Below are 12,691 nucleotides of genomic sequence, written 5' to 3' on the forward strand. Positions count from 1 at the left end.
CAATTTTGTTTTGGAAAAACTCACTCTCCCTCCTTTTGAGCCAGCTGCTACTGCAGACCTAAAATTTCTCTCCTGGAAAACAGCTTTCCTTTTAGCAGTCACTTCAGCTAGAAGGATTTCAGAATTACAGGCTCTTATGGCAGTGGAGCCTTTCATTATTTTTCATCCAGACAGGGTGGCTCTCAGGACTAATCCGTCTTTCAAGCCTAAGGTGGTATCCAGTGTGGCTCTTAATCAGACCATTCATCTGTCAACTTTCTTCCCCAATCCACACAACAAGGGTGAGCGGATTCTGCATTCATTGGATGTATACAGACCACTTAGGTTCTACTTAAACAGGACAGAATCTCTAAGAAAATCTGAACAACTATTGGTGGCATTTGCTGCAGGGGCAGAGGGAAAGGCTATTTCAAAGCAGACTATTTCCAAATGGATAAGCCATTGTATTTGATTCTGCTATATGCACCATGGTAAGCCTATCCCCAATGGGATCAGGTCTCATTCCACCAGGGCTGCATCTACTTCTGCAGCCTTTCTCAGAGGGGTTCCTACCAGAGACATCCTAGAAGCTGCTACCTGTAGCTCAGTTCATACGTTCACCAAGCATTACCATTTACCTCTCTACTCTAAATCCAGAGCTGGCTTTGCCACTGCTGTCCTGCAGGGCCTTATAGCTGCTCCTAATGCTGTATAAATCCATCCTCCCAACCATAGCTTTGGGATTCTACCCAAATGTAATGACTGCACCAGTGAAACATGAAGAACATAGTACAGTTGTGTACACTTACCATAAATGTAGATGTTGGAGTGTAGTCACTGTTGCAGTCCTGGTTACCCACCCTCCAGCCCCCTGTTTTTCTCTTACTATACTTCTCCTTTCTTTTACTATGATTAAAAGCCTTTTTGGGTGTATTTGCTTTTGTTTGGAGGTATATTTTTTGTGTTTTGCATTTTTTTTTTTGCTCCCCATTTGGGGGTCACCTGACATCTGGGGCAAGAAAAACTGATGTAATGGCATTGGCTGCATGTTTTATACCCCTGACGACCTGACGTTATGGAAGAAGGGACAGCAACTGACGCAGGACCCAAGACTTTGTTAATCAGGCCGACTGAGGGCAACCTGCCAGCAGATTACCCAGATGTAATGACTGCAACAGTGAATACACTCGAACATCTACATTTATGGTAAGTGTACACAACTGTACTTTTTGCATATCCCTTTCAAAAACTCACCCCAGTGGCTTTAGTTCATGTGTGCTGACTGCCACAGTGTGACTTTTTGCACCATACTTGTTTTTCATTTTGGGCAGTGTTGTGAAGTTCTGCTCGTTCATCACTTTGCATACAAAATTTGGCAGAAAGAATTTCATGAGATCTTAATACATTGGATGCAAAAGTCCTGTATATTTCATTACAGAACATTAGAGTGATCTTCAAGCTTGTTGCTGTCAAAAACTCCCCCTCTGATGTCCAGGTCCTTCAAGAGGGACTTGCGCGTATCAGCAAGTAGTACCAAGACTATGGCCTTAAACTAAATGCCAAGAAATGCAGCATTGTGTCCTTTGGTATAACTGTCCACCCATACACCTACCACATCACATAGGTGATGCCCCTTTAAAAACTGAACTGATTCAGGATCTGGGCACTTTCATTGACAGTGAACTATCCTTCGATCACCATGCATCTGTTGTCAGGTTATCATTTTATCTGTTCAGACTAATCCCCACAGGTGTGTCTTCTAGATCAGAGGAAGTTATTGTGCTGCTATACACCCTCGTCAGGCCCGTAATAGAGTATAAGGGCCTCTTTGGTGCATCCACTTGAGAGGCTGCATTGTTTCCTCACTAAGGCAATCAAGGACATATCCTTCTTGAGCTACTCAGACCACCCTAATGCATCCTGTCACTTTTCTGTTTCCTAGATACCCTTGAGAGAAGAACTCTGTCTTGGACTACAGAGCCTCAAAAGATCCAGTCCTAATCAATCTCTTGCATGTCCAGAAAACAGGCACCCTTCACACACACACTCGAGAGAGACTTAAACTTCCATCAAAACATAAATAGGACCTCCTAGTGAAGACAGATAACTATCATACAGAATGCCTCTGTTATAATAGTGTGCTCCCTGACCCTCTTTAAACATAAGCTGGGTGAATGGATGGGCAATTGTTAATACACCTCAAGTCAGACCCCTCATGTCCTTAGTGAGAGGGAGGTCAAAACTATGTATTGTTCATGTCAGTGGGTACTTACAGTTTTGGGTTCTGACACTAGGCTACAAACTGACCATTGGATCACTAGGCTAGTATTAACCCATGAACCTGTAGGGCATTGTTTTCGTGAAGTCTTGTAGTAGCAGCTGTGGTGTGTTTTGAGGCATGGAGTAGAGGGATGGCCATCACTTTTTATGAATGATTAGGTTATGTTTTGGGTGCAAGGGCAAAGGAAATTCTTGCTGCAAATGACTTCGGCTGGCTTCCAGTCAGACTGGAAGGGGATTGCTTCCTTCAAACAGTTTAGGCTGTTGTCAGCCAAAATAAGTGCTGCAGACATCTCCATCAGTAGTCAGTCTACAAGTTAGCTGTGGTATGTGAGATACTTGGTCTGAACGCATTGTTGCTACTAAATGCCAGTTAAAATTTTGTGTGGACATGTGAGAGAATGCTATTATTTGGTTCTATATTATATAAACAAAGCATTAAAATGGCAACTCATTTTGATCGACCCTCTATTTCTGAAAGCTGCACAACATCGAACGGCCAAATCATCAATTCCTTTAGAAGGGAAAGAAATCGGTTGCCATTCTTTTAAATCTGCCCTTTTCCCGACTGTAGTGCAATCTTGGAGTTAGTATATTTAGTTAGGGGGTGTGGGGGGCCCCACTTTAATAAACTTTGGGCTCCTACCTATCACACTTCAAGCATATGGCAAGTGGGGGGACTATCTACAAACAACTTACGCTACATGGTGATGAACTTTTTGGTTCTTTTCCCTGTGGACATTGTGGCTCCTGTTCATACATGCCCAAATCTAAGGAGTTTTCCAGTCGCAATACCAGTAGGATATTTAATATAAAGACCTTTGGAAATTGTAGTAGTGATTGGGTGGTGTACCTTGCTTCTTGTTATTGCGGGGCATTCTATGTAGGCCAAACTTCCAGAGCATTGAGATATAGAATGAATGAACATCGTAGTGATGTCAGGAACCATAAGGAGACCAGTGCCCTATATCAACACACACGTAAACATCCACAGGCTAAATTTAGTTTCATGGTCATTGATCGCATATCTGGAGAAAGAACTAACAAACAAGGCTGGCATGGTTTATTGGATCAAAAAGAAAAATATTGGATCACAACTCTGGGGGCTTTGTTCCATCCGGGTTTAAATGATCACTTATAGCAGATTATGTGTATTTCTTTATAACCCTGTTGACCTATTAGTTCAATATGGATGGGCTATTTAGATTTTGAAAATTAATATATATTCGCATATATAAACATACCAATTTATCCTAATTTTGCCTTGTTGGATTCATGTTCGTTACATCAAGCCATATGGGTTTGCCAACCAGCATTAATGGTAGTATGGGGGTCAGGGTAGTTGAACCATTCAACATAGCTAATTCACGTGTTAAATTACTAATGTTCGTATGGCAAGTATTTATCTAGCAGACGTTGGTTGTGGTCACATATTATACATGCATTTACATATATATGTGATTTTACACTATTCCACTTTAATTCATTTCTTGAATATTTTCTCAGGGTTGTTATGTCCTTGGACTTTAATGTGTTTCATTGGAGTGTTATATTCTATACTTTGCACATCATGATTATGAAAGTTTGCCAAACAGCGCTAATGCTGGTTTTGGTTGTGAATATATACGATATAGGTAGCTGATTTAAAAAATTATTATGGTTACTATTGACCCACATTTGTTTAATAGATGCTGTCTATGGTCAAGAAATATATATGTCTTTATACATATATATATTATGTCACATTACCTTAAGTGCAACACAATTCCTTAAATTTAAATATGGTTGATATGTCCTGTTTTTTGACTGTATCTCACTGCAGAGTCACATATTGTATTTTGTTATCACCACACTACCAGAAAAAATATCTCTTTATTCATTAATATTAATGAGCCTATTTGTCCTATTGGCTCATGGTTTGTATTTAAATGGATGAGCATAAGGAACTTGAATGTACTGTCCTACACTGAAGAAGGCATTTTTGCCGAAACTAGTCTGTTAAGGTACTAAATAAAGGAAATTGAACTCCGTTCTGCCTTGCTGGTCTATTTGGTGAATTTAGTATTAACCCATGAACCTGTAGGGCATTGTTTTCGTGAAGTCTTGTAGTAGCAGCTGTGGTGTGTTTTGAGGCATGGAGTAGAGGGATGGCCATCACTTTTTATGAATGATTAGGTTATGTTTTGGGTGCAAGGGCAAAGGAAATTCTTGCTGCAAATGACTTCGGCTGGCTTCCAGTCAGACTGGAAGGGGATTGCTTCCTTCAAACAGTTTAGGCTGTTGTCAGCCAAAATAAGTGCTGCAGACATCTCCATCAGTAGTCAGTCTACAAGTTAGCTGTGGTATGTGAGATACTTGGTCTGAACGCATTGTTGCTACTAAATGCCAGTTAAAATTTTGTGTGGACATGTGAGAGAATGCTATTATTTGGTTCTATATTATATAAACAAAGCATTAAAATGGCAACTCATTTTGATCGACCCTCTATTTCTGAAAGCTGCACAACATCGAACGGCCAAATCATCAATTCCTTTAGAAGGGAAAGAAATCGGTTGCCATTCTTTTAAATCTGCCCTTTTCCCGACTGTAGTGCAATCTTGGAGTTAGTATATTTAGTTAGGGGGTGTGGGGGGGCCCCACTTTAATAGTGTTTGCTGTAATGTGCTGTGTGTGTGTTTGGGCTACCAATTTCTTTCCATTCCAAAGAAATAGATGATTTGAGGGTTCGACGTGCAGTTTCGAGAAATAGGGGTCGATCAACGGTGAGTCGACATTTTAATGCTTCGTTTATATAATATAGACCCTATTATTTAGGGGCTAATGGGGGCTGGGCAACATGTATGCTGGAGTGGGGGGGGGGGTAGCAGTACTAAAACTTAGAGTGCAAATTGAAAAAAAAAAGTGTCTACACCCCTGTGGAGGATTAGTTGTTCATCATGTTTCACTACTGTAGACATTATCATGGTCCATAAAGGTAGATTTAACTTGTGTCATTTGTTTCTAAAAAAAGTTTTGTTTTTTTTTTCAGTAAAAAGCAGTAAATATACTGCAAGTAGAAACAATAATAGTTTACCCAGCAGTCTGCTTTTTTTACTTGATGAGTGACCATCAGTTTGTACTGCATGATGTAATGTGTTTGATATAATAAGTATGACATTAAGATTTATTTATTATGGTATGTATTTTCCTCAGAAAACAGTGAAGAAAAAGCCAAAAAGAATACTAACAAGCCTCAAGTCGATGAGATTGTGCCAGTGTATAGACGGGACTGTCATGAGGAAGTGTATGCTGGCAGTCATCAGTACCCAGGAAGAGGAGTATATCTTCTAAAATTTGACAATTCTTACTCTCTCTGGAGATCAAAAACTGTTTACTACAGAGTATATTATACTAGATAAAGGTGTGACGGTAATAGTGAACACTTGGGATATGTGGAAAGAAGAAGTTCTATTTCTCCTAGAAGCACTATTGACACTCTTGTTAGTACTGGAATTTGTCTAGTGGAGTGAAAAGTGCAGCTTGATGTCCAAGCTTGGTCAAAGTAGTTGAAAGTTGCTGATGAGAAATTTGTAACCAAAGCGTCATAACTGCTGTATTCTAACATCTTACAAATGTCCCCTAATATGTTTGTTCAAGTTCATCTGCTTGTTCCTTGTTGTATTTATTTCTAAAAAGCTGTAAGAAATTAAATTACTTTTTATGGGAATACAGATGCCTCCTCACAGGTTCACACTGCTGCAAATTATGTATTTCTTGCAAGTAAAACATTTAGTAACAGCATACGCAGTCCTAACCTGAAGAGCACTGCTTGAAAAGTTTGGCATAATTCACACAAGATGTGCAAGTCCTAAAGAATCTGTACCATTAAGAAGGCAGAGTCTTAGTACTTAGTTACGCTCTTTTAAGCTGACAGTTTTTTGAAACCCAAGTCTAAGGATACAGAAGTGCTTCACCAGAGCCTTCAGTTTCAGCTGCTGAGGTCCACTTTGTAGAAGGATAGTGTATTCAAATATGCTGTCCACATCCAAAGGTCTAGCAGGGCACAGTAGAGGTCTTGCATGTATGTAAATTTGAAGTGGCATTTGTTAAAAATACAAGAATTTATAGGGTAATCCGAAATGCTGATTGGATAAATTTAAAGTGGAATAAATTACTGCACATTGCTTTTATGACATGCTAGATATTTAATCAGAACTTATCTGAAACTAAATTTTGTATAGAGTCCAGCACTTAAAAAAGTTGTGTCATTACATTACATTAAACAAAGTCATCCAGTCAGATGGTCTGAGAGTACTATATACTGTCATATTTTACCATTTACATTTCAAACTTCAAGTTATCCATCCAGTCTCTTCAAGTGCAGTGTTGACGTTTAATGTTTGTAATGGGCTTCTTGGAATTATAACTTGTACAATTTAATTTGGGCAAGGATCAGTAAGAAGTGAAGGGTAGTATCTCATAAAAAAAAAAATTTGATGAGTTTTCAAAATTGGCAGTGCATCCATAGGAATTTTTTTCTCTGTCAGACAGACAAACTGGGGTCTGTCCTGTGGTATCATGTATAGTCACCCTGTTCTAAGGTAGTATGCATCTTATTCCCTGAGATTGCTGCATTGTGGCATTTGTGTGTAGGTACACATTGCCAAGTCAAATTAAAGTTTATATTCCTAAACTGAAATGGAATGTAGGACATATTAATTGGCATCCTTTGTAGGTTTCTAAGATTCCTTAATCCAAACTTTAGCACTGTGTCATACCATTCTTGGTGTAATATGTAGAAAGCTCTGTTCCTCAAATTGTCGTTATTTAGAGCAGCAGTTAACATTTTTATTTGTCCAGAAGTGTTCCTGTGAATTGATGTACCACTTTCTTGGTTTAGTAGAAGGCTTTGATAATCCCAGACATTTCTGCACATCCCTAGTGTGTTTGTGCTTTTTGTATAAAAATTACATTTGCACAGAGTGCAGTAGACTAATTAACTAAATATGTTTGGGGTAGACACTTGTTTATGCTACATTAACAGTTTGTAAATTGTTATGAGTAAGAGCTCTGTTCCAAAACCTGAATGTCTAATAAGCTGATTTAACTGACAGTTATCTACATCTGAACTGAAATTCTGGAGGAGGATGACGGCATGAGCACTAGAAGTGACAGTGCCCTCACTATCATGAATATAAGTCAGTATTTTATGAGAAAAAGCTGTCTTGTTTGGTTTGTACTGTACAATGTTGGACATGGATCCACCACGCATGACGAATACATTATTCAGTTTTCCTGTCGATGTGTACATTCTTCAGTCTGGGTCATCAGCGTATAGTGCTCACTCCTTTGGAGTAGCAACAAATACCACAACTTAATGTAGCTGCTGCTTCTGTGCTGTATGTTACCTGTAGTAGTAGTAGACACAATACCTCCACTGCTCGCTACTCTCAGCCTTTTCCAGTTGACATGATTGCTGCAGTATCTCATTTCAGTTTGTTTTTTTAACAGTTACTAATCCTTTGGAGTAGCAACAAATACCACAACTTAATGTAGCTGCTGCTTCTGTGCCTTATGTTACCAGTAGTAGTAGACACAATGCCTCCACTGCTTGCTACTCTCAGCCTTTTTCAGGTGACGTTTGCTGCAGTATCTCATTTCAGTCAGTTATTTTTTTTTTTTGTTTGTTTTTTTTAACAATTACTAGGCATGAGTGAGATTTGAGCATTGAAACATCTGAACTTGTAAGACTGACACAAGGTCACAACTCAAAACATTTAACTCATGATTGAGTTAATTATAATTTTTTTTTCAAAATGAATAGCTCTGGGCTTAGTTTTCTGGTTCCATTCAAGGAAAATAGCACTCAGCGTTTAGGAAGTCATGCATTTTAAATCATGACCTGAACATCTCAAGAGATTAAAATGTACATAAAACTGTTTCAGTTCATTATTACTGGAGTCTTGTGTTTGGGGTATGTGAACAGCCATGCTAAATGACTTTTTCTACAGACTTGCTTTTCACAGTAAATTTTGACTGGCTCGTCTCTTTTCTTCCGTTTTATTGGGTGATATGTAATTTGTGCATTCACCCTTCAGACAAGTGTTTTTAGTTTTTCTTGGCCTTCTGTTGCCCTGCATGTTCTAGAACTGACTGTTGTTTCTATAGGTATTTTATTTCATAACTTACTTTGCTGCAGTTTTCAGGCAGGAAGTGCTTGGAGCTCAGCTTTCTATCCTTTAGCAACAGAATATAATAAATTAGGTATCACTATTTAATGTGGTGATGAGGAACCACATCTTGAGAGTACCTCATGTGGGAAGTATGTGGCATTTTGGTTTACGGATATCTGTCTGAAGGGGGGAGTCAATTTATTTTATGTCAGACTTTAGAATTGGTTTAGTCCTCCTTTGAAGGTGTTTGTGTTATGTAGCTGACTTTTGGATTAGTCTTAATTTGAAGGCATTGCTTTCAGTGTGTGCCAAGCCTTATTCATACACTGCGTGTGTTTGTACTTTCTCTCTCAAGCACAGGTTGGCTGCTGTAGCCAAAGCAGTGTGACACACACACAGGGTAAAAGTAGAGTGCAAGCTACATGAACATTAGAAAGACATCGGTGTTACTCTTATTTACATTTAGGAGGAGGATGGTCAGAAACTAAATGCCTTCAGTACAAACCAAATGAAACAAACTGCCTTGAAATACAAACTGAAAACCTGACACCATTGAGGGTCTTGCTGGTGGAAGTTTGATTGTGGGGATGCCTGAAAGATCAAGAGGAATTTTCTTTCTTCATTTGCTTCACTTTCTGAAGAGAAAACTGTCAAAAAAAGCTTGTTGCTGACTTTAATCTGCAAGCCTTAAAATAAAAGTTCACATGAATGATCACTGTTTGGTATTTTGCAAGTGTAGCTCAGAGGACTTTCTGGCTGCTTAAGTGTTGTACTGGTCATTTGGGAATGAGTAAATCAAATAAATTATATGGTATTGTGACTCATTTTATCATGCTTTCCTCCCTTACATTAAGATTTGGAAGAATTTATTTTTTATGTTTGATGTCCGAAGGCTTGTTTTGCATCCTTTGGTAGCCTGTACTTCATACTGCTAGGCAGATCAGGGGTAAAGTTTGATGGCAAGACCTGGTTTGTTTACTGATTATGTACTATCCCTAAGTAGTCTGAGAATTGTGAGGACAAACGGATTTTAATGTTGGCTTTCCTTTGAATTGTGACATCCTTCTGTTCTGCTTGCTTTAAGTGGAGTGTCTTATTAAAGGACTAGCACTTACGTGGTGCCTTGTATATTTTTAATTTTGCTCTAATCTTTTATTTCCCCACCTCACAGAAAATGGCAGCATGCAGGGTGCATCCATTTGTGTAAACAGCATGGCATTTGTCTTCCATGCCACTCCCTTTTGAAAAGTTTAATTCTTTGAACAAATCATTATTTCAGTACTAGTAGTAGAAATAGCGTAAAGAATTGTGTCATTAAACGTTGTTCTTACAACTTGAAGAGAATAAAAGGTGTCTGTTAAACATTTGTAAGCATACTGCTGAGATGGTCTGTGCTAGGTATGCACTTCTTCACTGCTGAAATGGGACTTAAAGGGGAGGAGAAGTTAAGTTTACCATACCAGAATAAACTCCTTCACAAAGGATACCGTAAAAAAGAAAGTAACACTGAAATGTCTTCATCTTACCTGGAGATAGACTTAAGAATGAAATAAAGTGCACATCACCAAATCTATTTATATACTCTTGACAAGTAGAGGGGAGAGTTAAGATGTATATTTTTTCCATTATTTTGCTTATATTTCTTTTCAATAGTATGCACCCTCTCCTTACTAGCTCAGCTATAATCCTGGATTTATGAATCAGACATTAAATTTCTGAGGATAGAAAGCGGGAACACTAAGTAGGCAGCCAGTCATTTTTTTAATTCACATTTACATTGTAAGGTGTATTATATAAGGAATAGCAGTTTACTTGGACCTGCTGTACTATTTCAGGATGATTGATGTGCATACCTGTTTCATTGATGATGGGGATGGGTTATGTCAGCTCTAGGGCAGTGTAAAAATATGTTCCTGTTTGTTACTGAAATATGTCTCTATATTGTACAGTGTGTTTTCTATTTACCTTGACTTATTTCTGGAATTGAAATTTCTGTTGAATCATCTGCAGACCTATACAGTTGTAAATTACATGGTAATTTTTCATTGTAGTGCATTTTATGTTATTTGATAAATGGTTTGTATATACACTTTACATTCATTGCTGTTTAACAAATTGAAAGTATAAAACGTACTGGGAGATCAGATTTTTGGGGGTCATTTAAAATTCTCAGAAAGTCTGCCAGTGTGTAAAGATGTTCCAGTATCAATTCATGTGCTTCTCTGGATACTTTTTTTTGCTACAAAGTTGCATTATCCTAAATTTTTATTATAAAGTGTTCTTTACAATGCAAACCTTTGCTGCGTATCTTTCCACTATCTAGTAAATTATAACATGTGCTCACTTTATCACTGAAAATGTAATTAAACATTTCTCATAGATAAACAGTGAGAAGTGGGCAATTTCCCTGTCTGATGCAGTCTACAGTGATTCATTTCCAACCTTAAAAGTATTTATACTGCATTGCCATCTTATTTTTCAGCCTTTCTTTTTTTATCAGGTGAGGTTTTAGTTGCAAGTAGCAAACTTTTGATGTTAATTGGCAAGCTCTATCACTGATTTTCATTGATTTGTACCATGAACAAAATGATTTAGTATATAACTAGCTCTGTACACTGCATAATGCACTAAACTTACAGATCAGTTTAAAGCATGAAGTTTCCAAATTTTGCCCATGTCTATTCACATAGACCCAGACATAAGATGCCAAAACCGAAAAATATCCTTGCTTTCTTATGGGTACCTATCTTTTATTTGATTGCCTTTGTGTAACAGATGTTAGCATTGTAACTGCTTTAGTCTGGTTAGAAAATGTATCACTTGAAAGAAAAGAAAGAGCTGTTGTTAGGGTTGGACTTACCTGCCATTAGGTTTTAAAACATAAAAGTTGAGTTTCCTGCCAAGCAGGTCAACAAAGCTGTAACTCCAGTTCCTAGTGAGCCAGCTCCATGGCGTAGAGGGATAAAGCCCTGACTATAGCCCAGGCAACCCAAGTTTGATTAGCATTTCAGGTACTTGAGGCACTGGCAGGGAGGGATGAGGGTATGCCCTTCATGGGAAGAGGGCATTACCTATGATGATCTCTGGTGGAGGTTGGAGATGTCAAAAGGGAAATAGGGAGGAGACATGGCTAAACTACTGTAGAGGCATAGGGTTGCCACCTTTTCAAATGGCCAAAGTGGGACATTTTTGGTACAAACATCAGATTTTATAGGCCGACACATACCCATGGACAGTACAAAGGTTAGAACTTAACTTTTTTGTCTAAATAAAAGCTTATTCTTGTAGCATTTTAGTTGCTTATTCTGTTTCTTATAACATTTAGGTATTTTAGATACATAATAACTTTTTATGCAACTATTACATAAAATATAGGAAATAATTTTGTCCTAAAATCTCAGGACATTTGCCATTTTTACAATTTTTTGTCAGGACACAACTGCCCAAAGCGGGACTGTCCCTCACAAAGTGGGACAGGTGGTAACCCTATAGAGGCAGGGTGATGTACAGCTTATCTCCATTGCTTGCCTGCCCATCTGTCATAACCTGGTGAACACAGGGAGAGAGAGAAGCAACAAAGGTAGGCCATAAAATAAAACTGCATCATGCCCCCCCCCAATGCCCTTAGGATCCATGCAGGCCCCAGTATGTAAATCTTTAAGAGCTGGAGGGGGTGCGGGTTGAAGCTGCTGGTGGCCTCAAGAGAGAGACATGGGGCACTGGATTAAGCTGTATGGATGATGAGTGGAGCAAGACAACTAAAAAAAAAAAAAACTCCCATTTTTAGTGATAGCTGGTCTTAACAACACATTAGGGGATTTGGGGAGAATTGATCTTTCACTGATTCACGCTAACATGTATTAAAGCAGACTGTGATCATTGTGCTCTCCCTATTCAAAAACATTAAAGACTAAACAAAGAAAAGTATCCACTACAGATGTGAAAAATAACATTGAGTTTCAGAAAAAAATAGCAGTCTTACTGCACTTGGACTCTGCATTCATCTTTCCAAATGTAAGTAATGGGACTGCTTTCTGAGGCAGATCAAACCTGCAAAATTGCAGAATCATGAAAAAGTGTAATAGACAAAGGTTTTTACTAATCAAATAGGGCTTCATCTAAATAATAGACCTATTTGAGGCCTTCAATATAGTAGACCAGTTTATTCTAAATGAACACTTTACCAAGCAAATCTATTTCTCCTCAATTCCTAGCTGAGCAGTTGCTTTACTTAGAATGCAAACACTCCAGTGGGATGATAAATCATGTCCAGCATGTAA

At 38.3% G+C, this 12,691-nt stretch overlaps 1 protein-coding gene across 1 annotated transcript in view; it reads left to right on the forward strand.

The window, feature by feature from the left end:
- Positions 1–10,705, forward strand: part of ACBD3 (acyl-CoA binding domain containing 3) — a 764,756-nt gene extending 754,051 nt beyond the window's left edge. The window contains exon 8 of the mRNA XM_044059649.1: positions 5,452–10,705. Within this exon, the coding sequence (XP_043915584.1) occupies positions 5,452–5,657 (206 nt within the window). The 3' untranslated portion in view covers positions 5,658–10,705. The remainder of the gene's footprint in view (positions 1–5,451) is intronic.
- The last annotated feature ends 1,986 nt before the right edge of the window (positions 10,706–12,691 follow it).

This window comes from Protopterus annectens, chromosome 1.part2 (genome assembly GCF_019279795.1).
Source record: "Protopterus annectens isolate FY-2018-M chromosome 1.part2, PAN1.0, whole genome shotgun sequence".
NCBI lineage: Eukaryota > Metazoa > Chordata > Ceratodontiformes > Protopteridae > Protopterus > Protopterus annectens.